A 27,184-nucleotide genomic window follows, 5' to 3' on the forward strand; every position below is an offset into this window, starting at 1 on the left:
AGTCTAGGTTACTGACAATTGTTGAACCCAAGTAGGTAAATTCCTGCACCACTGAAAGGGTGTGGTTCCCAATAGGTACTATAGGTATTTCTGCGAGGTCTTGTGCCAGGACTTATAGTAAGGCTAAACTCTTGACAAGCAGCTGCTAAGGCGTTCACTAGCTTCTGTAGACCTCCTTGTGAGTGAGATACGAGTGCCGCGTCATCGGCAAACAGCAGCTTCCTTATCAAGATACGACGCCTTTTCGTTTTGGCTTTAAGACGTGCCAGGTTAAAGAGCCTTCCATCGAATCTGCTATGGGTATATATTCCGTCTTCCAGGGATTTAAAAGCTGAGAAGAAGATGCCAAATAGTGTAGGGGCCAGTACACATCCTTGTTTTACACCGCTCTTAATGGAAAATGGCCTGGAGGAAGAACTTTCAAACTGAACAGTGCCCTGCATATTTTCGTGAAAAGCGGACACTAGTTTTCTTAACTTATTTGGGCAGCCGATTCTCTCTAGTAGGCTACAGCAAACAGACCGCTTCTGCTAACAAGGTCAAAGGCCTTGGTCAAATCAATAAATGCTATGAAGAGGGGCTGCTTTTGTTCTCTGCTCTTCTCCTGTAGCTGCCGCAGAGAGAAAATCATATCTGTTGTAGATCTACCTGCCCTAAAGCCACACTGCGACTCTGGATAAACACGTTCTGACAAGATCTGTAATCGCTTTAGTAATACTCTAGCAAAAGCCTTTCCGACTATGCTAAGCAGTGAGATGTCTCTGTAATTGTTACAATCAGAGCGGTCGCCTTTATTTTTATAAATTGTAACTATGTTGGAGTCTTTCAATTCCTGGGGGACCATTCCTTGTTCCCAGCACAAGCTTAGCAGTTCATGGAGTGGTTTGATTAGGGCATGTTTTCCAGCCTTGAATGACTTCAGCAGGAATGCCAACTCCTCCAGGTGTTTTCCCATGTGCAAGCATGTCAATGGCTATGTTCAGCTCCTTTACCGAGGGCGTTTTGTCTAATTCCGTCAAAACTGGAAGTGATGGGATGTTGGAAACAGCATTTGGTGAGATGGCGTTTTCAATCTGGTAGAGTTCTGCATAGTGTTTTACCCATCGCTCCATTTGAAGCGCACGATCGCTGATGATTTAGCCATCTTTTGACTTGAGCGGAGCACACTTGCTGGTGTGAGGTCCAAAGGCTTTTCTCATGCCCTCATATAGTCCTCTTATGTTACCACAGTCGGCACAAGATTGAATATCTTCGCATAGCTTCTGCCAGTATTTGTTAGCACACTGTCTCGCTACTCTTTGGGCATTGTTACGTGCAGCTCTGAGCCTTTTTAAGTTGCTTGGGATGGGATCCTTCTTGTAGATTAGCATGGCTGCTCTCTTGTTCGTAGTGGCAGTTTCCATTTCTGGGAGACTAGCTTCAAAACAGTCTTCGCTTTTCTTGGTTTTGTTTCCAAAGACAGTGATGATGTTTGGTAGATTGTATCACGCATAAACGTCCAGCTTTTTTCTACCTCAGTCATAGAGAAGTTTTTAAAAGCTTCCTCTAATTTGTTCTCAAATTCGGTGCAAAGATCAGGATTTTTTTGTGCTAGTGGTATTCATGCGTGATTTTCTTTTTCCCTGTGATGTGTGGATCTTAGTTGGCAGCAGTCTTGTCCGGCAGGACACTAAAGTATGATCAGTTTCACATTCCGCACTTTGAAAGCTACGTGACAGCTGTATGTTTCCAATGTCCCTTTTCCATGTCAGTATCATATCCAGCTGGTGCCAGTTCCCAAAACCTAGGCTGCCTCCATGAGACACAGTGCTGTGGTTTTGTCCTGAAGAAGGTGTAGGTAGAGAGTGGTAGTTACCGGTGATAAGTTCCTAGCCGATTGGCGTAAGCTGGAACGCCAGGGACCACTCTTGACGGTAGGAGGGGCTTTTTAGCCTCACTGGATAGCTACTGCCTGCCTTAAGCCGAGCAGCCCTCGGACAATAAAGTGCTATCCCGCCACAGTTTGCCGCACCACTGGGTGCTTGGTGCTAAGACAAAATCAAAAAGCAAGTTGCTCACCCGCACCTGCAAATAAAATCAAAAGAAAACCCTCAACATTAATGCGTTTAGCAAGCTGGAACATACGGACAATGTGTCCCGGCTTCAATACTGACCCTGAACTCGTCACCGACATGCGACAAACAGCTATCATCGACAGAGAACTCAGCAGACTAAACATTGATGTGGCCTGCCTGCAAGAAACCAGACTGGCAGACAGTGGATCTCTTACAGAAAGCAACTATACATTCTACTGGCAAGGAAAACCAGAACCAGAACATGGCGTAGGCTTCGCAATAAGAAACAGTCTCGTCCCCTGCATTGCAATGTTTCCCATTGGCAATGAAAGAGTAGCACACATGAAATTTGCATCACCGCAAGGCAAAGTTAATATAATCTGTGCTTACTCACCAACCCTTGCTGCACCGGAAGAGGACAAAGACAGATTCTTTCAAGCTCTAGAGGACGTAATTAAAAATATTCCAAAGTCCGAGCACCTCTATATAAATGGAGACTTTAATGCCCGTGTTGGTGATGGAAATGATGCATGGCCAAAATGCTTGGGACCTCATGGTGTTGGCAAAATAAATGACAATGGCCAAAGGCTACTCGAGTTCTGTCGCTCTCATGAACTGTGTGTAACTAATACATTCTTCTCTGGCAAGGAACGCCATAAAGTCTCTTGGCAGCACCCACGCTATAAAAGGTGGCACCAGCTTGACCTCTGCATCACCCGAAGGATGGATCTGAAAAGTGTCATCCACACCCGTTCATACCATAGTGCGGACTGCAACTCAGACCATTCACTAGTGCTAAGCAAAATCAAGCTACTTCTCAAGAAGGCTTACACTTCCACTCAACCCAGATCTAGGCGAATTAACGTCAACCATGTAGGTGACCCAGAGAAGTGTGCACTCTTTGGCGAGCTCCTAATCAGTTCAATCCCCTCCTTAAGTGATGAAGAAGACATCTTTATCAGATGGGAGAAATTAAGAGACGTAATCTACAGTTCGGCAATCACCGCCTTTGGGCCTCAAAAACACAAAAATGTAGACTGGTTTGAGGCGAATCTAGCACATATGGAACCTTGCATCGAGAAAAAACGATCTGCACACCTCGCTCACAAGACAAAGCCTAATCCAAAATCTTTGGAGGCCTTCAAAAGTGCTAATAAAGAGGCGAAACAAATTGCTAGAAAATGTGCTAACAACTTTTGGAGGGATACCTGCAACAGAATCCAAGACAGTCTCCACTCAGGAAATAGCAAAGCTCTATTTGATGTCGTTAAAGCGGCCCTGGGTCCAACAGTGTCTAAGCCTGCCCCCCTTCTATCCAAATCAGGAGAAAAAATTACAGATCAAACCAAGCAGCTAGAACGATGGACAGAACACTACCTCGAAGTCTATGCCACACAGAATACAGTAGACGATGTCGCCCTGGCTTCTCTACCAGATCTTCCAGTACTGGAATACCTAGATGAGCTTCCGAGCCTTAGTGACCTCAAAAAAGCAATTAACTGCTTAAAGAATAGAAAATCTCCTGGGAGCGATGGTATCCCAGTGGAAGTAGTGAAAGTCAACGAATCACTCCTGCTCCCTGAACTCTATATTCTCCTCTGCCGCTGTTGGGAAACAGGTCATGTCCCACAGGACATGCGTGACGCAACTATAGTCACAATATACAAGAACAAAGGGGATCGGAGTGACTGCAACAACTATAGGGGTATCTCTCTCCTCAGTATAGTGGGCAAAATCTTTGCTAGAGTGGCACTATCCAGGCTGCAAGTGATAGCTTCTAGAGTATACCCAGAGTCTCAGTGTGGATTCAGGAGTGGTAGATCCACTATAGACATGATATCTTCTCTACAACTACTGCAGGAGAAATTTAGAGAGAGAGACAGACCCCTTTACATTGTTTTTGTTGATCTGACTAAAGCTTTTGACATGGTCAGCAGAAGTGGCCTTTTCAAACTCCTGAGGAAAATAGGTTGCCCTCCCAAACTACTGAAGTTAATTGAGTGTTTTCAAGAGGAAACTAAATGTACTGTCAAATTCAATGGAGCCCAATCAGCACCTTTTGAGGTTTGCAGTGGTGTCAAGCAGGGATGTGTGCTCGCACCTACTCTGTTTGGCATATTCTTCTCCTGTCTACTGCATTATGCGTACAGCGACATAAACGAAGGTGTGTTTCTCCATACAAGATCCTCTGGAAAACTATTTAATGTATCAAGGCTGCGGGCAAAAACCAAGGTTAGGAAGCTACTCGTCAGGGAACTCCTGTATGCTGATGATGCAGCTATTGTGGATGATTCTGATATTCAGCTACAGTCCATGTTTGACAAACTATCTGCTGCTTGCCAGAAGTTCGGCTTAAACATCAGTCAAAGCAAGACTAAGATACTTGTCCAAAACACAAACACTGCACCTCAAGTAAGCATTAATGGCCAACCACTAGAAGTTGTTGATCACTTTTGTTACCTTGGCTCCATCATATCCAACAACACTCTACTGGATAAAGACATAAACAACAGGATAGCCAAGGCAATGGCCACCATGTCACGGTTGCAGAAAACAGTCTGGGACAACATATTGCTGACTAGCAGTACCAAAACCCTAGTCTACCGGACCTGTGTGTTGAGCACCTTGCTGTACGGAAGTGAAACATGGTCAACCTACTCATGGCAGGAAAAAAAGCTGAATGTCTTCCACCTCCGATGCCTAAGGCGGATCTTTAAAATAAGGTGGCAAGATAAGATAACCAATGAGGAAGTGCTACATAGAGCAGGATGCCAGGACATCCGCTCTGTTATCAGCAGCAGACGCCTTGGCTGGCTTGGCCACGTTCGTAGAATGCCAGTAGGTCGACTTCCACAGGACATCCTGTATGGGGATCTAATAGAAGGCAGGAGAGCCGCTGGTCGCCCACTCTTACGTTATACGGATGTATGCAAACGCGACATGAAGCTCTTCAAAATCGACACTGGCAACTGGGAAGAGGTGGCACTGGACAGATCCACATAGAGAGAGAGCATAAAGGAAGGGTCACAGATTGCAGATGTCATACACAACAGAAGCAGAAAGAAGGGTGAAAATGCAACGGCGCCTGGTGATTATATATGCCCAACCTGCGATCGCAGCTGTGTATCAAGGATTGGCCTCTTTAGTCACACAAGAAGTTGCAAAGGGAAAAGATCGTCTCTCGAGACGTAAAATGCCACAGATGTGTTGGTAATGCAGAGCATATGGTATGTGCAGAATTCAAGCAGTCTTTGTCCTTTCTCATTCATCTTTTCGATTCCAAAAAGCCCAAGGCAGTCTGGCCAGGTAGTGTGATCTGATCCTGCTCTGGCATTGAAGTCACCTAGAAGGATCATATGTTCTTTTTGAGGAATGTTTGCAATGGCTTCTTTGAGGTCTTCATAGAATTTGTCTTTGTCCTCCTGAAGCGAGCATAGTGTGGGGGCATAGGCCCTAATTAGTGTGACTTTTACAAATGCTGTCATCATACTTATGCTTAGTAGCCGTTCCGAGCCACCAACTGGAGGGACTATCATGGGAAGAAGACTGTTCTTGACAGCAAAGCCCACACCATGTATTCGAGTCTCATCCTGTGCTTTCCCTTTCCAAAAGAAAGTGTAGTCAGTCTCGCGAGCATGCCGTTTTCGGCCAGTCGGGTTTCTTGCAGGGCTGTAATGTCAATATGTAGCCTTTTTAGCTCGTAGTTTATGACTGCCGTCTTCCTTGCGTCGTCGATCTGCCTAAGATCATCAGTGAGACCAGGACACATTGTCCTGACATTCCAAGTGGCCAGTCGCATGACAGGGATTTTTATTTTCATTTTTATTTTTCTTCTTTTGTTGCTTGGTGCAAGTTTCCAGCCTACTTGTCGTTTTAAACTAAGATCTAAGCTCCCATTAGAGCAGGCAGGCTGTGGCGGATCAGCACCTAACTGACTGGGGGCTGCCCAGGTTGAGGCGGGCGGTAGCTGATCAGTGAGGCGCGAAGACCTCTCCCACAGTTAGAGACAACCCGTGGCGTCCATACATTACGCCAATCAAGTTGGACTTATAACCCGTAACTGTTGTCTCCCGTGTTGTTTTAGCCGCTTTGCAGCAGCACCAGAGTTTCCTCTCCGGGGCGCATTGGATAAAGCGGTCATGGGTGGCCCATGCTTCATGATCCCTCTCTCGACCTTGCTGATGTGATCCAAAGGAACGCATCGCATTACATTTGGCACCAACTCAGTTGCAGAAGCTGCCGGACGGAATTTCATAGCTGATACTCCCAACGCCTAAGGGGCTTTACTTCTGATTTCTCCTCGAGGTTGTCTCCTGAAGCCTTAGTACCGCAAGGCAGCGGGGTTTTAAGTCAGAGTACCCCTCTCCTAGATGAACTGCCTTATTAGGCTGACGAGCTCCATCTGCCCGAAGCTCCCGGTTTTGTGGCGCCAGGTATCCGCCTTCACCCCTTCACCTGTTTGTAAGAGCAGTTTCGCCGGGCTTAATATCTAAGCCACACGAGCAGGCCAGGTGCTGGACTTAGTTGTCAGAGGCTATTTGAGACGCATGCCATTAGGAGTATTTTATAGACAGTGGGAGCTTAACCCCACTGACACCTCTGGCCATGACAATCTTTGAAACCATATATATATATATAAAGTAGAAAGTAATGCGTATGTATATATGTATGTCCCCGTATAGAAATCAAAACGGTTTGACCAATGTTGATAAAACTTGACAGAAATATTCCTTGGGTACTAACTTAGACCGTGGTGTATGTTTTGTAGCCCTAAAACAAACTTAAGACCCTCAAAAAAGTTGACCAGCTCTATGAAAGCATTATAACTTCATCGATCTAGGCCATGTTTACATGAGAAAAGATCGAAAGGATCTAGATCTCGATCTAATTTTAAGAACTACACTTTGCTCAGATAGTTTTTTACTTTGACAGATGACAATACAAAATATTGTCCATTGATTTCATTATTTATAAAAAAATAACCTTCAAATTTGTGTTTCAAAAGCATTATTTTTTTCATATATATTCGTTCATTATATCTGCGAATGTAGAATTCCTGATGGGCATTCTTTCATTAGACAATACCGTAATGTTACACATCTTTCTATTCCTAGGTCTAAAAGTCTAATTAAACTCTAAGACGTTATAACTTCTCTTCGCAAAGATAGTTTTATAGCCTACTATAATACAGGAATTATAGTCCATTCATTTCATATTTTAATCAAATTAACATTCAAATTTGTTTTTTCTAAAGCATTTTTTCATGCATTCGTTCGCCCTAAAGCTGCGAAGCCGTGTTAAGATATATATCTATTCTAATAGCTTCATTCATTCGCGTACATCTAATTAAAAAGGTCACGCATGCGCAAAATGCAAAATGAACTCTATGACTCTAGATCTAGATCTATGACTCTATGTCTAACTCAAGATCTACTTTATGCTTTAACACATGAACATACAAAATTAAGTCTATTCATTTAATTTTGATCAGATATATGTAGGTCTACAAGCAAATGTTTTTATTTGAAAAAAATGGATTTAAGTCGATTAGCTATTTTGATAGCACCATTCACTTATACTAGTTTTACATTTTTACGCATTCGCTTTACTTATAACATCATTATTTCGTTTAATTGTTTACAAACCACTCTCAGTGACTCATTGACAGTTATACGCAAACAAAAAACCCTCGGGCTGAGGGTAATATATGTCTAGTATATATATATATATTATATATTATATATATATATATATATATATATATATATAGAGAGAGAGAGAGAGAGAGAGAGAGAGAGACAGACAGACAGACAGACAGACAGACAGACAGACAGTGAGGCAATATACTATAAATACATATTTCAGAAGTGAATCTACTTCTTTTAATACAATTTAAATACTACTTCTTTTAATACAATTTAAATAATTTTTAATTAACACAGATATAATTTATTAGCAATAACATAGTGGTGTTTACTGACGGTGCTCAGTGTGCGCTGAAGGAAAAAGCACAAAAACTGCGTTCAGTATAGTATAGTATGAAGTGACCTACTTTATTTTGAAATAAAATCTTGACTATGAGTGGTAATTCTAATAAAAACAGCTATTTTTATAGTCCTTTAGTTGCAGAATAAGAATCTGCTTTCAGTTTTTTTGTAAGTTAACCCGTCACCAAATAAAAACATAAAATAAAAATTTGACCTAGTTCCCGAAAGTCGGTGTTCAGATATAAGAATCTACTAAATATAGATAATAGATTTCCTGCGGCCGCCTGATTTACCAGGAGCTCCTGGAAATCTCCTGAAATTGCAAAATATACGAAAATATAATGGAAATCTCCGGAAATTATAAAAATCTTTTGAAAATTCATACAAATCTCATGAAATATATAGACATATATAGAAATATATAGACAAAACTTGTCATTTTGGGTGTCATTCAATCCTACGCGCGATAAGTAAAAACGTCATTATGCATTACCCGTAATTGTGTAATCTGGTGAAAGAAGTCTCTCGCGCCTCAAACTAATGAAGAATTACTTGAGGTTAACAATTCTCAAAGATAGATTGAAACATTTGGTAATTCTTGCTATTGAGCGTGTTCTATGTAGGAAACAGAATTATAATGATATACTGTATGACTTCGCTACACGCAAGGCTCGTTAAGTAATTCTGTACGTAGTAAAGAATGAATGAAATTTTAAGACGAATTTATTTTCTAATACAAACTCTTAAATTTTACTTTTATCCGTATCCCTACACAAATTTGGCCCCGCGAAATCCGTTTCGCATAGGGCCCCACAACGGTTAAGTCCGGCTCTGCTTTTTTTGTGACGGGTGAATACTACTTGTTCTCCCACCCTCTTTTATTTTTTCGTAGGGTAACTCTAGCCCGTCCGACTTGCAGAAATAAAAGAGTGATCTTTCCTTTACGTGGTGTCCAAACTCTTGTGCCATGAAGAGAATTATATATATATTGATAGTCAAATATGGCGACAGAATTTATCTTAGTTATTTTAAGAGAGACTTTGTTTCGGAAAATTTAGAATTCATACGAAATTTTTCATTATAAGAGTAACAATTGAGATGAGTTCTTAGCCCCATTGTTATGTTCCTAGTCACCTTAATAGAACTTTTACTCATACTGATATTTTTCTATTGTAAAAAAAAATTTGAGATTATAACTCACAATAAATACTTGAATCCTAAAAAATGCAAAAACTTTTGAGAACAATCTAATTGGCGAATTATTTTTTGAATATTTTTTTTCTGCGGCGATCCTCAAAGTCTTAATCTAAATGTAGTGGATGTTCAGGCCACACCGGCCACCCCGATATCCACGTGACTATTCCCCCTAGATGGCGTCTTGTGTCCGCGCTTAAAAAGGCAGAACAACGTGGACACTGCCCATTCTACCGGCATCTCTTGTCACTGTAGTGTCTGTACGTTACTGGACCTACTTGGTCTCCACTCCCTGTTTGTGCCTGGTTCTACACCATGTGATTTCGCAGGACTGCAGGTCTTTAGTGTGTAATAGATTGAAATCGTCCTACGAGTTGCCTTCGTCATTTATTTAGTTCTTCTGTGCCAAACCCACCACAGAAATATGTGGGGTACATTATCTTTTCAAGGAACAAATCGGTTCTATTTGCAAAGTAGTATGGGCCTATAAATTCATATTAGAATATTTTTCAAGTAAAACATTTTCAAACGGTCATTTTTTAATAGGATGAATAATGAGCTGTAGATGTCACGAGAATGTGTTTCTGCAGTGAAGAATGCAAGAAAACGCTTTTGGCGTCAGACCCCACTTGGTAAGCTTACAGCGCTCCCCCAAATCCTTTAGCTGTCAAGAGAAAAACCTCAACATGGCTGGGTTTTTTTTTCTTTTTTTTTTTCGCCAAAGGTTGAGAAACACTTTTAAAAAAAATAATCTTATATATATATATATATATATATATATATAAGGCTAGTCTTCGAGTCCGAAGATCAGTGAGGAATGCAGTATTTCCCGTGGATGCGCAGTCCCAGCTGTGACCTACATATTTTGCCACATTCAGGGCAAGCATAACTATTGTCCGCAGGCGGTCGATTTAGATTTTCTTTTCGCCGTCTGCGTTTGTCCTCGGCAGCAGATTTTCTTTTGGTCTCAAATGTGTATGACCCGGCCTTCGTGAGTGACCTCCAGCTGTCTCGTTCGGAGGCCGCATACAACCAAGTGCTCTCTTCTATGTCAGCCAAGGAAAGTTGACGCCTAAGCTGGTCTTTGAAGCATTTCAGTGGGGCGCCTCTGTTACGTCGACCACCTTTAGCTCACCAAAAAGACTGCCTTTGGCATATGTTCGTCTCCCATTCGGGATACGTGCCCTGCCCAGCGTAACTATCGGACCAAAAGAAATCCCTCTATACTGTCCATACAGGGGTTTGCAAGGACATCGCTGTTTGTAGTGCGGTCTTGCCACCGTATGTCCATGATGGAGCGCAAGCATCTTTGGTGGAAGCGCTCAAGAAGTCTTAGATGTTTCCTGTATAGTGTCCATGTCTCAGAGCCACACAGAAGGGTTGAGAGAACCACCGCCTGGTAGACACTAATTTTTGTAGGCAGGCGGAGCGATCTGTTCAGGCAACTCTCGCCTGAAGGCGTCCAAAAGCGCTACTGGCCCTGGCCAGACGGTTATCAACTTCCCTTGAAAGTGAGGCGTCATTTGACACTATACTACCTAGATATGTGAAGTAGTCTACCACGCTAAGAGGCTGTCCGTTTACGGTGATCCTTGGGGGCTGAGTATGTTTTAAAGGGTGACTTCTGTAACATGATTTCTGTTTTCCAGAGGTTTATAGATAGACCGAAAGAGGCGGCAGTGTATGCAAATTCGTTTACTGCGTTCTGGAGATCATGTTCATTGTGAGCTAGTAGGGCGCAATCATCGGCATAGAGAAGCTCCGTTATGACCATCTTCTTTGTTTTTGTATGGGATAGTTGACGTCGAAGATTGAACACATTGCTGTCAGAACGAAACCGGATATAGATGCCATCGTGCAATCGCTGCCTCATTTTACCCAGCATTACGCTAAAGAAGATAGCGAATAGAGTAGAAGTAAGTACACAGCCCTGCTTCAGGCCATTTTCTATTGGGAAGTGATCAGAAAGGGCACCATTGTGTCTGATCTGGCCTCTTTGTCCCATGTGAAACTGTCTGAGAATGGATAGGTAGATGGGCATCCCAGCCTAGCCAAAATCCTCCACAAACCATCGCGACTGACCGTGTCGAAAGCCTTCATGAGGTCCACAAAGGCAGCGTATAGGTTTAAGTTCTGCTCTTTGCATTTATCTTGTAATTGTCCAGAACAAATATCATGTCAGATGTACCTCTACCGGCTCTGAAACCTCATTGGCTTTCAGATAAGATATATATCCCAACTGTCAGGATTGTGTTAAAACCTTATCTTCAGGCTCCAGCCTCCAGCTTCTTTCAGTTTGTCCCATCTCTGGGGTAAATTGGAAAATAAGTTGAACAATTCATGTACAGTTACAAAATAAAACAAGATTACAAAGAGAGTTTGTGTTGCCACACAAACTCAGAGGCGGCCCCCGTGTGAGACGGATCCCTGTCGGATCCGCATATTCGCAAGGAATATTCAAGACGTGATTTTGTTTTTATTATTAAAAGTAATAATGTTTCAAAGATTCATTTGGCGTTGTAAAAAAAAATAAATTGTAATGTAACATCTCCCGCTGGTCGTCGGAGGATGGCATCAAGCAGGGTATGAAACCGAGAACGTAGAGATAATCAGTCCTGCGCGCTAACCGCACGACCAGGCATTGCTATTAACCTAATGACAAACTGGTTACAAAATAATAGCCTATTATTAATAATATACCTACATATACCTAATATAACTACCGGATATGTATAATATGTCAGAAGAGCGATTTTAGATAATCTTTTGGTATTGAGCATTTTCATTTCAATGGAACTAGAATGAGGATGTAGATCTACCTAAATTAAACTTTTAGTTTAGCACTCTCAATATCTTTATCTACTAGATCTAGATATAGAATATATATTTGGGATAATGTAGATGTAATTTAGATAAGATTTATGTAAAACAAAAACACACTAGATATCAATTAATAGACTAATCGCAATATTAAATTTTAAAATAAGTAGATTAGTTTTGGTATTTTATAACATTGCAATATTGACATATTGACAATCTAGACTTTAGAAATAAAAATCTACACTTTAAGTCTAGAAATTAAAATTATAGATCTTGATCTAGTCTAAATCATGACTGTCTGGTAGTGCGGTTTGCGCGCTGGACTGTCGTTTGGATTCATCGATGGTCCCAGGTTCAAACCCTGCCCGCTCCCATCCCCTTCGTCCTGCTGGAGGTTTGGACTACAACTCTGAAGGAACATCCGAAACATGTAAAACAACAAACATTCTAAACGAGGCCAAGAAATTCTAGATCTAGATTCTACAATGATTTTAACTAGAACTTAAATCTAAATCTAGATTTAAAAATCTAGCTCTAGTGTAAAAAAGTATATCTAGATCTAGTGTAAAAAATCTAGCTCTAGTGTAAAAAAAAATCTAGATCTAGATCCTAGACAATGAACTAAATTTTACTGCAAATACTGATTATATCAGCTAAAAAGGGCAGCAAAGATTACGATTCCTAAGAAAACTGTCCTCGTTTAATGTTAGCGAAAAGGCCTTGGCTATGTTTTATCACGCTCACATCTGCAATATTTTAAGTTTCAATATCACTGCCTGGTATGGCAATCTGAGCATTAAAAATAAAAATAAACTTTATAGAATCCTAAATGCTGCTGGCAAAATCATTGGCAAAAAACAAACCCCATTTGGGCAGTTGTTTGAGACAAACATCTCTAAAAAAGCTAACAAGATCCTCGAAATAAAGAATCACCCTTTGTGTCAGGATTTTGTGATTTTACCATCACAAAAGAGATACAAGACACCGATAGCAAAGACAAACAGACACAAACACTCTTATGTTCCCCTGGCAATCAAATCATTAAATAAGAACAATCTGGTATAAACTTTTCACATGTAAATTATGAGTGAGTCTGGTGTGAATGTACACTTTGGTTTCTTATAGTTATAATGTTTTTTGTTTGGTGTAATGCACAAATTGTAAGATAAATTTCCTTACGGATTTTAAAGATTATTATTATTATTATGTTAGAAATGAACGAGTAGTCATTCTCTGGCGCTGCCAGGGTCGAGTTTCGCTAAAGAGAAACAAAATTCATCGTAGTCCCTTTAACAGTTTCCACTGAGGAATTTTCTGGTGATGTGGCAGGTCTGCAGCAGTACCGCCTTCTGACAGGCAACGAAGATGTTCCTAGGAATGTTAAGGGCCTTGAAGGTGTCTGTGAGGTCAGTTGTTATTATCCCCTCGGTTGATATAACAATGGGGTATATTGTTATTTTGGACAATTTCCATAGACGCTTAATCTCCAAGCCTAGGTTCCCATATTTTCTTTGTTTTTCTATCTCAGTTTTTCTTAAATTATGAGACAGTGGTACGGCGATATCGATAATGGTAGCGGTTTTTTCTTTTTTATCGATGAACAGCAGATCCGGGCGATTGAAATCTACCGTTTTGTCGGTCAGAATAGGCCTATCCCAGTACAGCAGATGTTCAGTAGACTCGAGAAACCTCTTGCGGAGAGTATTTATAATAAGGGGGAGTGTCCTTACCGATCAATTTGTACGTCAAAGCCAGGTGTTGGTGTATTAACTTTGCAACTTGGTTATGGCGACCTAGGTAGGCTGATTCTGATAGGGCTGGACATCCTGCCATAATGTGTTCAATCGACTCGCCCACATTTCCACATTTTCGGCATTTGTCGACAACATTGAGTTTCAGGATATGCTTCTCGTATTTTTTTGTCCTGATTACTCTGTCCTGTATTGCTGTAACAAAGCCTTCTGTTTCAGGGTAGAGATGACCTGCTTTGAGCCATGTTAAGGAAGCAGCCTTGTCGATGTTGTCCCCATGTAATGAAGCCGGAAATTTTCCGTGGAGTGTTTTTTCTTCCCATTGGCGAATCTCATGCCCTACGTCGTCCAAACCGATATTGACATCAGCATTGTGTAGGTTCAGAGGGGTTGCATCGGAGTCGTATTTCCGTAGGAAGGAAACTAATTTATTGCTGGAGGCGAGCAGTTTTGATCGTATTTTTAAAACTTGCATCTTACACAATTTGAAGATGTTCTGCAATCCACGACCCCCATCCTTCCTGGGCAGGTATAACCTTATGGTGGAGGACTTGGGGTGTAGACATCGAAACTTGGTTAGTAATTTTCTAGTGAGTCTGTCAATGTCATGTAGGTCGGTGTCAGTCCATTTGATCACACCGAACGTGTAAAGGAGCACAGGGACGGCCCAGCTGTTAATTGCAGTGATGAGATTATTGCCAGACAGTTTGGTGTTGAGGATTTTATTAACTCTTTGCCTATATTTGCCAAGAAAGTCCTCTTTTAATTTCTTATGGTTTATCTTGGCATTCTGGTTTATTCCAAGATATTTATAAATAGAGGCGGAGTTCAATTCCTCGATGCCTTCAAATTCAATGTTGGTGTTCGTTGCCTTGCCCTTTTTAATGCTTATGATGCCACACTTATCCAGGCCAAAAGACATACAGATATCGTCACTAAAGCATTTTACCGTTTTGATTAAGGTGTGTAATTTTTGCTCGGTTTCTGCATATAGCTTTAGATCATCCATGTATAATATGTGGGACACACATTTTGTACATTTAGTGTCAACCCTAAAACCGTTTGTAGAGTCTTGGAGTAATGTAGATAGAGGATTAATCGCTAGGCAGAACCAGAGTGGAGATAGTGAGTCACCCTGGTATATACCTCTTCTTATGTGCACAGAACCTAGTTTATCACAAATGCGAGTCACATTACGAGGTTTAATTAACATTATTATACCGAGTTGTTTTAGCATTTCATTTAAAGAATTTATTCCATATGACGTCAAAGGAAAAAATCCACTACGTTACACGGCCTAGTTAGACTAAAAAATGTCTTCTATACGAGCAGCTTGTCGAGGGTTCTTAGACATTGGTGCACCGGGTGATTTCTGTTAGCATTTCATTTGATTGACTAGTTAGACTAAATATGTATATAACATATATATATATATAAAAGGATTAAAGACGTTTTTTTTTGTTTTGTATGTCAGTCTGTCTGTCCGTCATATTAAAGCTATTGAAAATCTGATTAAAATTTTTTTTTTCCGAAACATCACAATAGTTTTAAGTTTCTATTATAGATTGTTCCGGATATTTATATATTTATAGTGAGAGAAAATAAGAATTCCAGATAAATGAAATTTGTGGGATGGTCTGTTATGAAAATTAGATGTACCATAGCCTTATGGAGAGATTTTCAAACCATACTTTGGTGTTAGGAAATTAGATTTTCTAACGTTTTAGCTAAAAAGTTAAATGTAGTGTAAGAGAGAAGTGCGATTTTACATAAATAGAATTAAAATATTTTTCATTAAAAGTCCGGAACAACCAATTTTCATAAATGAGAAAATGATTTGATTCATTTATTAGAAGAGGGATTTTAAACATTTATTAGCGTTATTAGATTTTTCATATAAAATTCGGATCATTTTTGGCGACGATTAGTAAGAAAATTAAAGTAATGTAGGTCGATTTCTTTTTCGAAACAAAATCCGGAACATTCTTTACCGATTAAACAACTTTCATTATGTTTCGGCAAGAAAATTTACTGTAAAATAAGTCTAAAAGTGATTTTAAATAATCGTTTCTAGTAAATTACTTTCTTATTTTAAAATCCTGAACAACCTATTGTCGATATTTTTGAAAAAATAAAGTCATTTGACATAAATTTGTTTTAAGTTAAAAATTCGGAACAATTGATATTGATAAATAAACGTAGTGTCCAAGAATATAAGTGTAATATTAGTCAATTATGCAATTTCAAACAATCATTTGTCATAATTTATTTTTTATAAAAGAATATCCGGCACACCTTTATAGTTAATGAAATATAAATCAGTATAGATATTTTTATTTAGCATTTATATGCTATTTACATTAAAAACCGGAACAATGTATTTAAGATCATGTGTTTATTGCAACGTTTAAGCATGGAAATAAAATTTAATATAAGTTAGAAGAGCAAACAAATATTCGCTGGCATTGATTTGTTTTTCACAAAACATCCGGAACAATCTATTATAGATACTTAAAACTATTGCAATATTCCTGAATGAAAAATTAAAGGTTAAATCAGATTTACAATAGCCTCTAATTCTATATGTTAATCTAATCGTGACGGACAGACCGACCAACAGACAAAACGCACAAAAATAAGCTTCTTTTATTCGGATGGGGGCACTTAACAAAAAATAAATAAAATCTGATTTTTTTAAAACGTTTAAGGAATTGGTTTAGCACCGCCGAATGTTGCGACGTTACGCTACTGCACGAAAGTCGCTGCATAAAAAGTCCATTTAAAAAAATGTGCGTGATATCTACATACAAAGCGCATTATTAGCCTTTATAAACAAACAGAAATGTTTTCTTTTAATTTTAGCAGCTAGTTGACCAGAAAAAACACCTTTAACTATTATTTATATTTGTTGTAAACATTTCTTGTACATTTTATAAATATATTTGACTTAGCGATACTGAAAATACACAAAAATAGTCCATCTTTGTTAGCATATTGTAACATTGCCTCCCTTATATTTACGTAATTATTTTAGAATTGGTGTGTTTTTATGAAAAAATCGCTTGCATAATTAATTTTATAAATTAAACGGTTTGCTTTTAGAAAACCAAAAGTAGCCGTTGCACCTAAACTTTTTAAGCCCCATTTAAGAGCGGCTTTTTCCCCTTACGGGGGCCGCTAAAAAAGTGACAATAGCTGGATCTATCTCAGCAGAATGAAGAGCTGCCAGGTTGAGAGAGTGATTCTCACAGTTCAGAAATGTTACCTTTGGATTTAGAAGAGACGTTTCTGCAGGCAGACAGAAGGCCCCACTCATTGTGGCTGCGTTATCATAAGGTTAGAACCTCTGGACACATCAAAGTCCAGGCCAATGTCTTTAAGAGTTTTTAGAACCAGCTATTCATAATGTTGTCCATCAGGTTTCTAAACTCAAAGTAACCAATGAATGACTCTTTTATTTCCAAATTATCAACCATCAAGTAACGAACTATTAGGGATGCCTGTTCTTGATGAAAAACATCTGTGGTAGAATCAAGCACCAGAGAAAAGTAACAAACTTGCTTGACTTTCCCAACAATTGATTCCCTAACTTTATTGCCTATAAAGTTAATAAACTCATTTTGAATTTCTGATGACAAATTATGTGTCTTCCCATATTCGATTCTATGTAAGTGATGTTTCGTAACTTCATCAAATTCTGCAAGAAATTTCAAAATGGGTGAATTAAGTTTTTCGTTGTGACCACGTAAGCTTGAGTTTGTTTTTGCTAACTACTTAATAGCTGCTGTCTCCAATACTGCAGATTTGTCAAAATTTGCGCATGAAACATATGTTCATCTGGTTCTGACAGCAACACGATACTAGTCAGCGCTACTCCTTGAAAATTGAGAGTAACACCGCACGGAAAGAGTTAATACTCTGAGTGGAATACACGCTACAGGGTCACGAACTTATAAAACAACGTGAAAAGCAGGATGACATGACAGTGACGCAATATTTTGTTTATTTAAAAACAAATCTGGGACACTCATTTGGGGCTTAGCTACTTTCTGCCCACACCAAAGTTCTGGATCTGCTAGTGACTGGAAACCGGAATCAAATTTTTATCCGCGATTGATCGATTCACAGACCTATATATATTTTTATATATAGATTTTTATGTACATAACTCCCTTTTCAAGGTCTAAGGGAAGTAGCCCCAATTAATCCTTTCTTAGAAAAGTAATGATGTTTGGTTTTCAAAGTTTAGAAATAATGCAAAATCATTTCTCGGATTTTCTTTAGAATGGGCTATTAATCACAGAGCTATATATTCACGCAAATATATGAAACAAAGCCATTTCCGGTTAGTTTCCATTGAGATAATGTTTCAAAAAACCTAGATCGAAATAATGGTTTGGTTTTGGTTTTGGGCACATCGGCACAATTTAGGCCATATCGTGCCTGCATTCTCTTAAGGACTACTCTCTCTCTCTCTCTACATATGTTTATTTTAATCATCTTATGTACATTTAAATAGATTGATTACCTAGATATTTCTAGATTATGTATCTAAAAATTGCAAAATAATAATTATGAGACGAGAGTACTCATATTTTTGATGTTCAATTACTAGATCTAGATCTATAAATTAAATTACATATTACATAGGTTAGGGTTTAAAAAAAATATTTACGTCTTTAAACTACTTTACAAAACAACGCCTTGTTTCAACTTTAAAAAAAAAAATCACATTTTTTGTAGTGTTACAAGATTTCCATGTCCAGTCTAGATATGATATATTTAAGTCTATGAGTGCGCACTTTTTTAAACTCGTAAACACCAGAGCCGCTTCCGACTTTGATGTTTGAATGTAGTGCGCACTTTTTACAACTCGTCAACACAAGAACCGAGACGCACACATTACGGATTCATTCAGATGACATCATTTCCTGTTACTCAGTCTTCAGCTGCCAGATCTTTCGTCTCTTAGCGTAAAATGTAACATTTTGTGTTAGTGGTGTAGATATCTGGTTTCAAAGGGGTCTGGGGACAAAGTTCACCGCAGAATAAGGTAAAAGCTTTGTATAGGTGGCTTGAAGGGTTTATATGGACTCCATCTTGATCCTTTACTGGATTACATTCAATAGTCAAATTTAAAGGAGAATCTACACTCTAGAATAATGAGTATACTCTAGACTCTAGAATCTAGATCTAGATCTAGCTAGTAGATTCTATTATAGTCTATATACATTTAGATCAAGAATATATATAAATACATTCTATCTAGATCTAGATTAGATCTATTTGTAAAATACCACCGACTCATTCATTACAAGATCTCGTACAGATCCGAATGAAATTTCATAAACAGGTTCTTTTTACCTCCTAGGCCTAGACGCTTGCTAAAAACTAGGGAGGTGAAATGAAAAATTTATCTTTGAAAAAAACAATTTTTTGATAGTACATCATTAAAATACTTCATTACAACTTTCCAATGATCTATAAACTATTGCTGTATGTTTAACAGTTTTTTTTTTGTTGCGTTTTAACCTAACATTGAGCGCAATGGACCAAATGAGAGGAGAGTTTGTCTCTGGCTAAGCCGGGCTTGGCTGGACGACACCCGCCCCTCAAGTCAAAAGTTTAAAGTTAAAGTTGAGTTTTGTAGATGATAGATCTACTTATTAAATAAGAAATTTAAGAGTAGATCTACTATGAGTAGTAAATTTCTAGCTCACAAAGCTGATTTCATTAGTATTTATGAACTTTAATTGTTTAGAGTGTAAATCTTGAAGGAAATTGACAAATTCTCAAGTCCTGGAACTACAAGAAAGAGTGGTCTGGAGACAGAAACAAAATATTGAACGAGATCAAAATAGTCTGAAACAATTTTTTGAAAAATGCGCATGTAGACTCATGCGAGTATTTTTATTATAAAAAAGAATACTGGTATATCCAGACTATTAGGCGCCCTACAAGCCCTGGCCTGTTTTTTTTTCTTTTTCTTTTTAATATCAATTTTGTTATTTAGGCTATCTAAAAAAAACTGTAAATTCTCATAGGGCTCAATGTTAACCGTATATTTCAAGTTTGTGAACAAACCGCACATGCAATAGCGCTAGAACATTTGGTAGAAGTATGGCCAGACATGAGATCTAACAGGAAACAAAATTTAATGTTTGAAAATTTTCCTGGTCCATGTATTAGTAAAAATAAAATAAAAGGGTATTTTTCATAATCAATTAAAACAAAAGTAATTAACTTTTTTTTTTAAAAATTCCTCATTAAGCATCATATAAGTCTTTGTCGATAAGACTTCTTGACAACCTCTTTCATTCATCTATCTCCAAGTACAACCTCTTTCATTCATCTATCTCCAAGTACAACCTCTTTCATTCATCTATCTCCAAGTACAACCTCTTTCATTCATCTATCTCCACGTACAACCTCTTTCATTCATGTATCTCCAAGTACAACCTCTTTCATTCATCTATCTCCAAGTACAACCTCTTTCATTCATCTATCTCCAAGTACAACCTCTTTCATTCATCTATCTCCAAGTACAACCTCTTTCATTCATCTATCTCCAAGTACAACCTCTTTCATTCATCTATCTCCAAGTACAACCTCTTTCATTCATCTATCTCCACGTACAACCTCTTTCATTCATGTATAAATCTATCTCCACGTACAACCTCTTTCATTCATGTATAAATCTATCTCCACGTACAACCTCTTTCATTCATGTATAAATCTATCTCCACGTACAACCTCTTTCATTCATGTATAAATCTATCTCCAAGTACAACCTCTTTCATTCATTTATAAATCTATCTCCAAGTACAACCTCATTCATGTATAAATCTATCTCCACGTACAACCTCTTTCATTCATTTATAAATCTATCTCCAAGTACAACCTCATTCATGTATAAATCTATCTCCAAGTACAACCTCTTTCATTCATGTATAAATCTATCTCCAAGTACAACCTCATTCATGTATAAATCTATCTCCACGTACAACCTCTTTCATTCATTTATAAATCTATCTCCAAGTACAACCTCATTCATGTATAAATCTATCTCTAAGTACAACCTCTTTCATTCATGTATAAATCTATCTCCAAGTACAACCTCTTTCATTCATGTATAAATCTATCTCCACGTACAACCTCTTTCATTCATGTATAAATCTATCTCCAAGTACAACCTCATTCATGTATAAATCTATCTCTAAGTACAACCTCTTTCATTCATGTATAAATCTATCTCCAAGTACAACCTCTTTCATTCATGTATAAATCTATCTCCAAGTACAACCTCTTTCATTCATTTATAAATATATCTCCAAGTACAACCTCTTTCATTCATGTATAAATCTATCTCCACGTACAACCTCTTTCATTCATTTATAAATCTATCTCCAAGTACAACCTCTTTCATTCATTTATAAATATATCTCCAAGTACAACCTCTTTCATTCATGTATAAATCTATCTCCAAGTACAACCTCTTTCATTCATTTATAAATCTATCTCCAAGTACAACCTCATTCATGTATAAATCTATCTCCACGTACAACCTCTTTCATTCATTTATAAATCTATCTCCAAGTACAACCTCATTCATGTATAAATCTATCTCCAAGTACAACCTCTTTCATTCATGTATAAATCTATCTCCACGTACAACCTCTTTCATTCATGTATAAATCTATCTCCACGTACAACCTCTTTCATTCATTTATAAATCTATCTCCAAGTACAACCTCATTCATGTATAAATCTATCTCCAAGTACAACCTCTTTCATTCATGTATAAATCTATCTCCAAGTACAACCTCTTTCATTCATTTATAAATCTATCTCCACGTACAACCTCTTTCATTCATGTATAAATCTATCTCCAAGTACAACCTCTTTCATTCATTTATAAATCTATCTCCAAGTACAACCTCATTCATGTATAAATCTATCTCCAAGTACAACCTCTTTCATTCATGTATAAATATATCTCCAAGTACAACCTCTTTCATTCATTTATAAATATATCTCCAAGTACAACCTCTTTCATTCATGTATAAATCTATCTCCAAGTACAACCTCTTTCATTCATTTATAAATATATCTCCAAGTACAACCTCTTTCATTCATGTATAAATCTATCTCCAAGTACAACCTCTTTCATTCATGTATAAATCTATCTCCAAGTACAACCTCTTTCATTCATGTATAAATCTATCTCCAAGAACAACCTATGTTGTACAAAATGCGATCTCTAAATTATTATGTCATTTTTTACTTCCGCAATTCGTTTTTTTGCCCGCCTAGTTATAAGCCGTTTTGACAGAATTACGACCTGAGTACCGCTTTTCGCAAAAAAAACAACAACAAAAAAACAAGCTTTCTTACATACCTGATTTTATTTTATTTTCGGTATTTCCCCACAAGGCCGCAGTCCATATTTAAAGAATTTCCCAAATTCCGTATTTTTAAAGCGATTTTTTTTTCTTTTTCCCAAAGTCTACTTATTTTTAATATGGCTTAGCCTACGTCATTTCTAAATTGTAAAAATCCTAATATCATTAATTAATAAGATAGATTTAAAGTTTTTTTTTATTTTCGCGAGAGATTGAAAGACAGAGAGAGAGAGAGAGAGAGAGAGAGAGAGAAAGCAAGTAATTGTACTTTGTAACGAATCCTTATAGCATTGAAAAGATAAATCTAGATCTGTTGTCATTTTGCTACTTTTAATAAATGGTGTAAAAAAGAGATTACAAGCAAGTAATTGTACTTTGTAACGAATCCTTATAGCATTGAAAAGATAAATCTAGATCTGTTGTCATTTTGCTACTTTTAAATGGTGTAAAAAAGAGATTACAAGCAAGTAATTGTACTTTGTAACGAATCCTTATAGCATTGAAAAGATAAATCTAGATCTGTTGTCATTTTGCTACTTTTAAATGGTGTAAAAAAGAGATTACAAGCAAGTAATTGTACTTTGTAACGAATCCTTATAGCATTGAAAAGATAAATCTAGATCTGTTGTCATTTTGCTACTTTTAAATGGTGTAAAAAAGAGATTACAATGAAGAAATCCAAATTGATATTTCTTTTCATTCAGAGAACAAAATACCAAGAGACATGTAAAAAGTGGTAAGGGAATGTTTACGAAGGAATACATTTTTGTTTGGTTTGGTATGGGGGGAGGAAGCGAATCAATAAAAGTGCGCTACTAAAAGCAGGGCCGGCCTTATGCAAAGGCTGACTAGGCAGTCTTTTAGTGGATGTGCGTGGACCGGGGGGAGGGCATTATGTGTGTAACTTAGTTACTTAGTGGTTTAAACGAGACCAATCGTTATTATCGTCATAGGCCTCGGTTTTATATGTGAATAAACGAATAATAGTATTTATTTTATAATGTTTATAATAGTAATTATATCCAAATATCTTTTAGTTCTCTCTCTCTCTCTCTCTCTTTGTATTAATAGAAAGAAGTGGTAATCCTTGTAGGAACATATAGTGTAAGTGCGTTAAAAATTTCTACTTCAATTTTTTTGGGAAAAATTAGTCACTTATAAATACTTATTCTGCTGATAGTATTGCCAAATCTGTAGAGGTCTTACTATGAGTATTATTTTGACAGTTCTTAATAAACCAATGAATCAAACTCCCTGACACAGGCGACTACCTCCAAAGAAAGGAGGTTGATGTGCCGAACATCAACGTTTGTACCGCCCCCTCTCCCACCATCCCCCTTTCAAATGTACGGACCTCCCCATCCCTTTTCCAAGAGCACATCCTAAGGATTAAAGTGGGTGGGGAGAGGGCGATTTTATTTATCACCAACACTCCCCGACATAATGAAGAATACATATTTTATAGTATTATTATTTAATCTAAAGTATTAACATTAGTAACTAAATATTTACACGACTTGCGTAATTATCAAGTTCAAAAACTCACCAGTCATCCTTAGGGGTTGGTGATGGAGGTGAGCAATGAGCGGAGAATCATCTCTACTTCCCCTCCGCTGAATCCACACATTCTCATGATTGTCCTTTTTTTTCCGTTTTGTCAGCTTTTATTTTGTATCACGAAAATGCAGTTAGAATCATTATAGTTGCTTTTTTTGATAACGTCACCGATAGCCCACAGCCTTAGGATAAAATATACGTTAAAACTTTTTAATTATGTTCAAAATTAAGGTCGCTATTAAAGATTGCCTAATCTTCAGCCTTGTCAAAAAGTGTCTAATTATCCGGTGCCTAAATTTCCAGGTGCCTAAATATCTGGGTGCCTAAATTTCCAGGTGCCTAAATATCTGGGTGCCTAAATTTCCGTGTGCCTAAATATCCGGTGCCTAAATTTCCAGACACCCCTATATACTATATATATCTACTCATCTAGAGTAAGATGTTACACAGTATCTAGATCTAGACCCCCTATATAGGCCTACTATATAGATTATAGATCTACTCATCTATATTCTAGAAGATTAAAATTCAGGACAGAATCTTTCAACCTGAAATAAACAAATAATAGAAAATCTTAATCTAATATCTATCTATCTATCTATCTATCTATCTATCTATCTATCTATCTATCTATCTATCTATCTATCTATCTATCTATCTATCTATCTATCTATCTATCTATCTATCTATCTATCTATCTGTCTGTCTGTCTGTCTATCAGGAACATAGTCAGTCTTTCTGTTTCTCTGTCAATCTAACCTAACGGAACCAATACCAACATAATCTAATCAAATCTAATCTAACATAATCTAATCAAATCTAATCTAACATAATCTTATCTAATCCATGTCTGTACTAGAAGTGGTCTGATAACTAAGCCGATACTAACTTAATCTAATCCATGTCTGGACTAGAAGTGGTCTGATAACTAAGCCGATACTAACTTAATCTAATCCATGTCTGTACTAGGAGTGGTCTGATAACTAAGCCGATACTAACCTAATATAATCCATGTCTGTACTAGGAGTGGTCTGATAACTAAGCCGATACTAACTTAATCTAATCCATGTCTGTACTAGAAGTGGTCTGATAACTAAGCCGATACTAACTTAATCTAATCCATGTCTGTACTAGGAGTGGTCTGATAACTAAGCCGATACTAACTTAATCTAATCCATGTCTGTACTAGGAGTGGTCTGATAACTAAGCCGATACTAACTTAATCTAATCCATGTCTGTACTAGGAGTGGTCTGATAACTAAGCCGATACTAACCTAATATAATCCATGTCTGTACTAGGAGTGGTCTGATAACTAAGCCGATACTAACCTAACCTAATATAATCCATGTCTGTACTAGGAGTGGTCTGATAACTAAGCCGATACTAACCTAACCTAGCCTAATCTATCACTACTAGTCGACCGGCGACGTAGCATACGCCGCTATTTTGCAGGGCGGTCTTAGGCCACTGCAACCTATGCGATCGCAGTGGGCCCCGCACGTTCATAGGACCCGCGCTAATTCTAGGTGTAAAATTATTAAATTAAACAATTGTATAACTTATAACAGAATTCACGCGGACTCCTGTCGATTCACCAGGAGCTCCTGGAAATCTACTGAAATTGTAAGATATACAAAAAAGTCCTGGAAATATCCGGAAATTATTAAAATCTTTAGAAAACCCATACAAATCTCCTGAAATATATAGACAAAAATTGTCATTTTGGGGTGTCATTCAATATGGAAAACGTCAATCCTACGCGCGATAAAAAAAGGCATTATGGAATGATGGAATGAATTGTGGAATCTAGTGAAAGAAGCTTCTCCACCTCAAACTAATGAAGAATACCTTGAGGTCAACAATTCTCAAAGATAGATTGAAGCATTTGGTAATTCTTGCTATTGAGCGTGATCTATGTAAGAAACAAAATGACTTTGCTACACGCAAGGCTCGTAAAGTAATTCTGTACGTGGTAAAAAATGAATAAAATGCATTGACGAATTTATTTTCTAATATAAACTCTTAAATTTCACTTATTATCCGCTTCCCTACCCAAACTTGGCCCCGCGAAATCCGTTTCGCATAGGGCCCCACAATGGTTAAGTCCAGCCCAGCTATTTAGTGTCTACTATACATAGTAGATTACTTGTTCTCTTTCCATGACCCCTTGGTCACAATGGTTAAGTCCGGTGCTGCTATTTAGTGTTTGTAAAATGTTTGTTTGTAAAATGTTTTACATGTTTCGGATGTTCCTTCAGAGTTGAAGGACAAAGGGGGATGGGAGCGGGCAGGGTTTGATAAATCCAAACGACAGTCCAGCGCGCAAACCGCACAACCAGGCAGTCATCCGTAGTGACCGGTGAATACTTGTTCTCCCCCCTCTTGTTTTTTCGTTGGGTGACTATCCGCAGAAATAAGAGAGTGATCTTTCCTTAGCTTTTTCTTCTCGTCCAAACTCTTGAGCGACGAAGAAAAGTATATATATGGATATTTAAACAAATGAAATTAACAATGGCATTTATCTCTCTTTAGCCAGCACGTTTGGAAACTCTAGGGCACTTGTTATTCAAAAGATGTCTTTCAGCACACATCAATATTCCAGCTGTACTCCTGGCAGCCTTTACAGTAAGGTAGGTTTAAGGCCAGAGTTTCTTGATGCCCGAAGTTCTGCCTTCAGACCCTTGGATCTGCCCTTGCAGACAACTCGCTATGTAGACGAATTGAGGAGTTTCAACGTCAACGATTATCTCCCCTGTCCAAAGAATAAACTTGATTTAAAGCTCAATTATTCATATTCAGAAGATTTCAATAACTATTTTGGTAGAGATCCCGAAAGTATTCGTTGGGAGCCAAGCTCCACCCCTCGACTTTATCAGCCAACAGTGAGTCTGCTCAACTTAAACAAGTCCTACCAGGAAAACGGTCCTCTATCTGTTCGCAGAACTTTCAGCACAATAGAGAACCGGGACGAAGATGGCCAAAAGAAACAAAAAACGGCTTTGGTAAAAAAAGGCAAAACTCCAGATTTGAACAACAATTTTTTCAAAGATGCCAGAGGAAAGTTTGGCTTAGCACCAGAGAAATGGGCGGATTGCCAAGGTAAGGGGAACAACTCAGTGATTTAGATACTTTAATGAACAGAGGTAGCTAGGTTTTAATGTCCCCTTAGAGTGGCTCAGTCCATCTTTTACGTTTAGATCGAAATACTAATAATAACAAAAAACTAGATAAAATAGTTAACATAAAATTTGACCATATTTTTGTGTTGCTTGCAAACTGTTTCTTCATACAAATGCACACTTTTTAAAACAATACTTCAAAGATATTTTTGTGCATTAAATGTTTCAGTAAATTTCGTGAAAGGAACACAAACCAAACAATGTAGATACTTGACGTTGTCAGTTGGAAATATGCTACT

At 37.9% G+C, this 27,184-nt stretch overlaps 1 protein-coding gene across 3 annotated transcripts in view; it reads left to right on the forward strand.

Annotated features, from left to right (window-relative positions):
- The first annotated feature begins 18,709 nt into the window (after positions 1-18,709).
- The window catches only part of LOC106079506 (uncharacterized), a 262,219-nt gene continuing 253,744 nt past the window's right edge, over positions 18,710-27,184 (forward strand). For 2 of the 3 annotated variants that reach the window (XM_056015519.1, XM_056015522.1), the window contains exons 1-2: positions 18,710-18,859; positions 26,299-26,865. In XM_056015519.1, the coding sequence (XP_055871494.1) occupies positions 26,340-26,865 (526 nt within the window). In that variant the 5' untranslated portion in view covers positions 18,710-18,859; positions 26,299-26,339. Of the gene's footprint in view, positions 18,877-26,298; positions 26,866-27,184 lie in introns of all 3 variants that reach the window. The other variant, XM_056015521.1, reaches the window with a different exon arrangement.

Source organism: Biomphalaria glabrata, chromosome 17 (genome assembly GCF_947242115.1).
Source record: "Biomphalaria glabrata chromosome 17, xgBioGlab47.1, whole genome shotgun sequence".
In the NCBI taxonomy this organism is placed as follows: domain Eukaryota; kingdom Metazoa; phylum Mollusca; class Gastropoda; family Planorbidae; genus Biomphalaria; species Biomphalaria glabrata.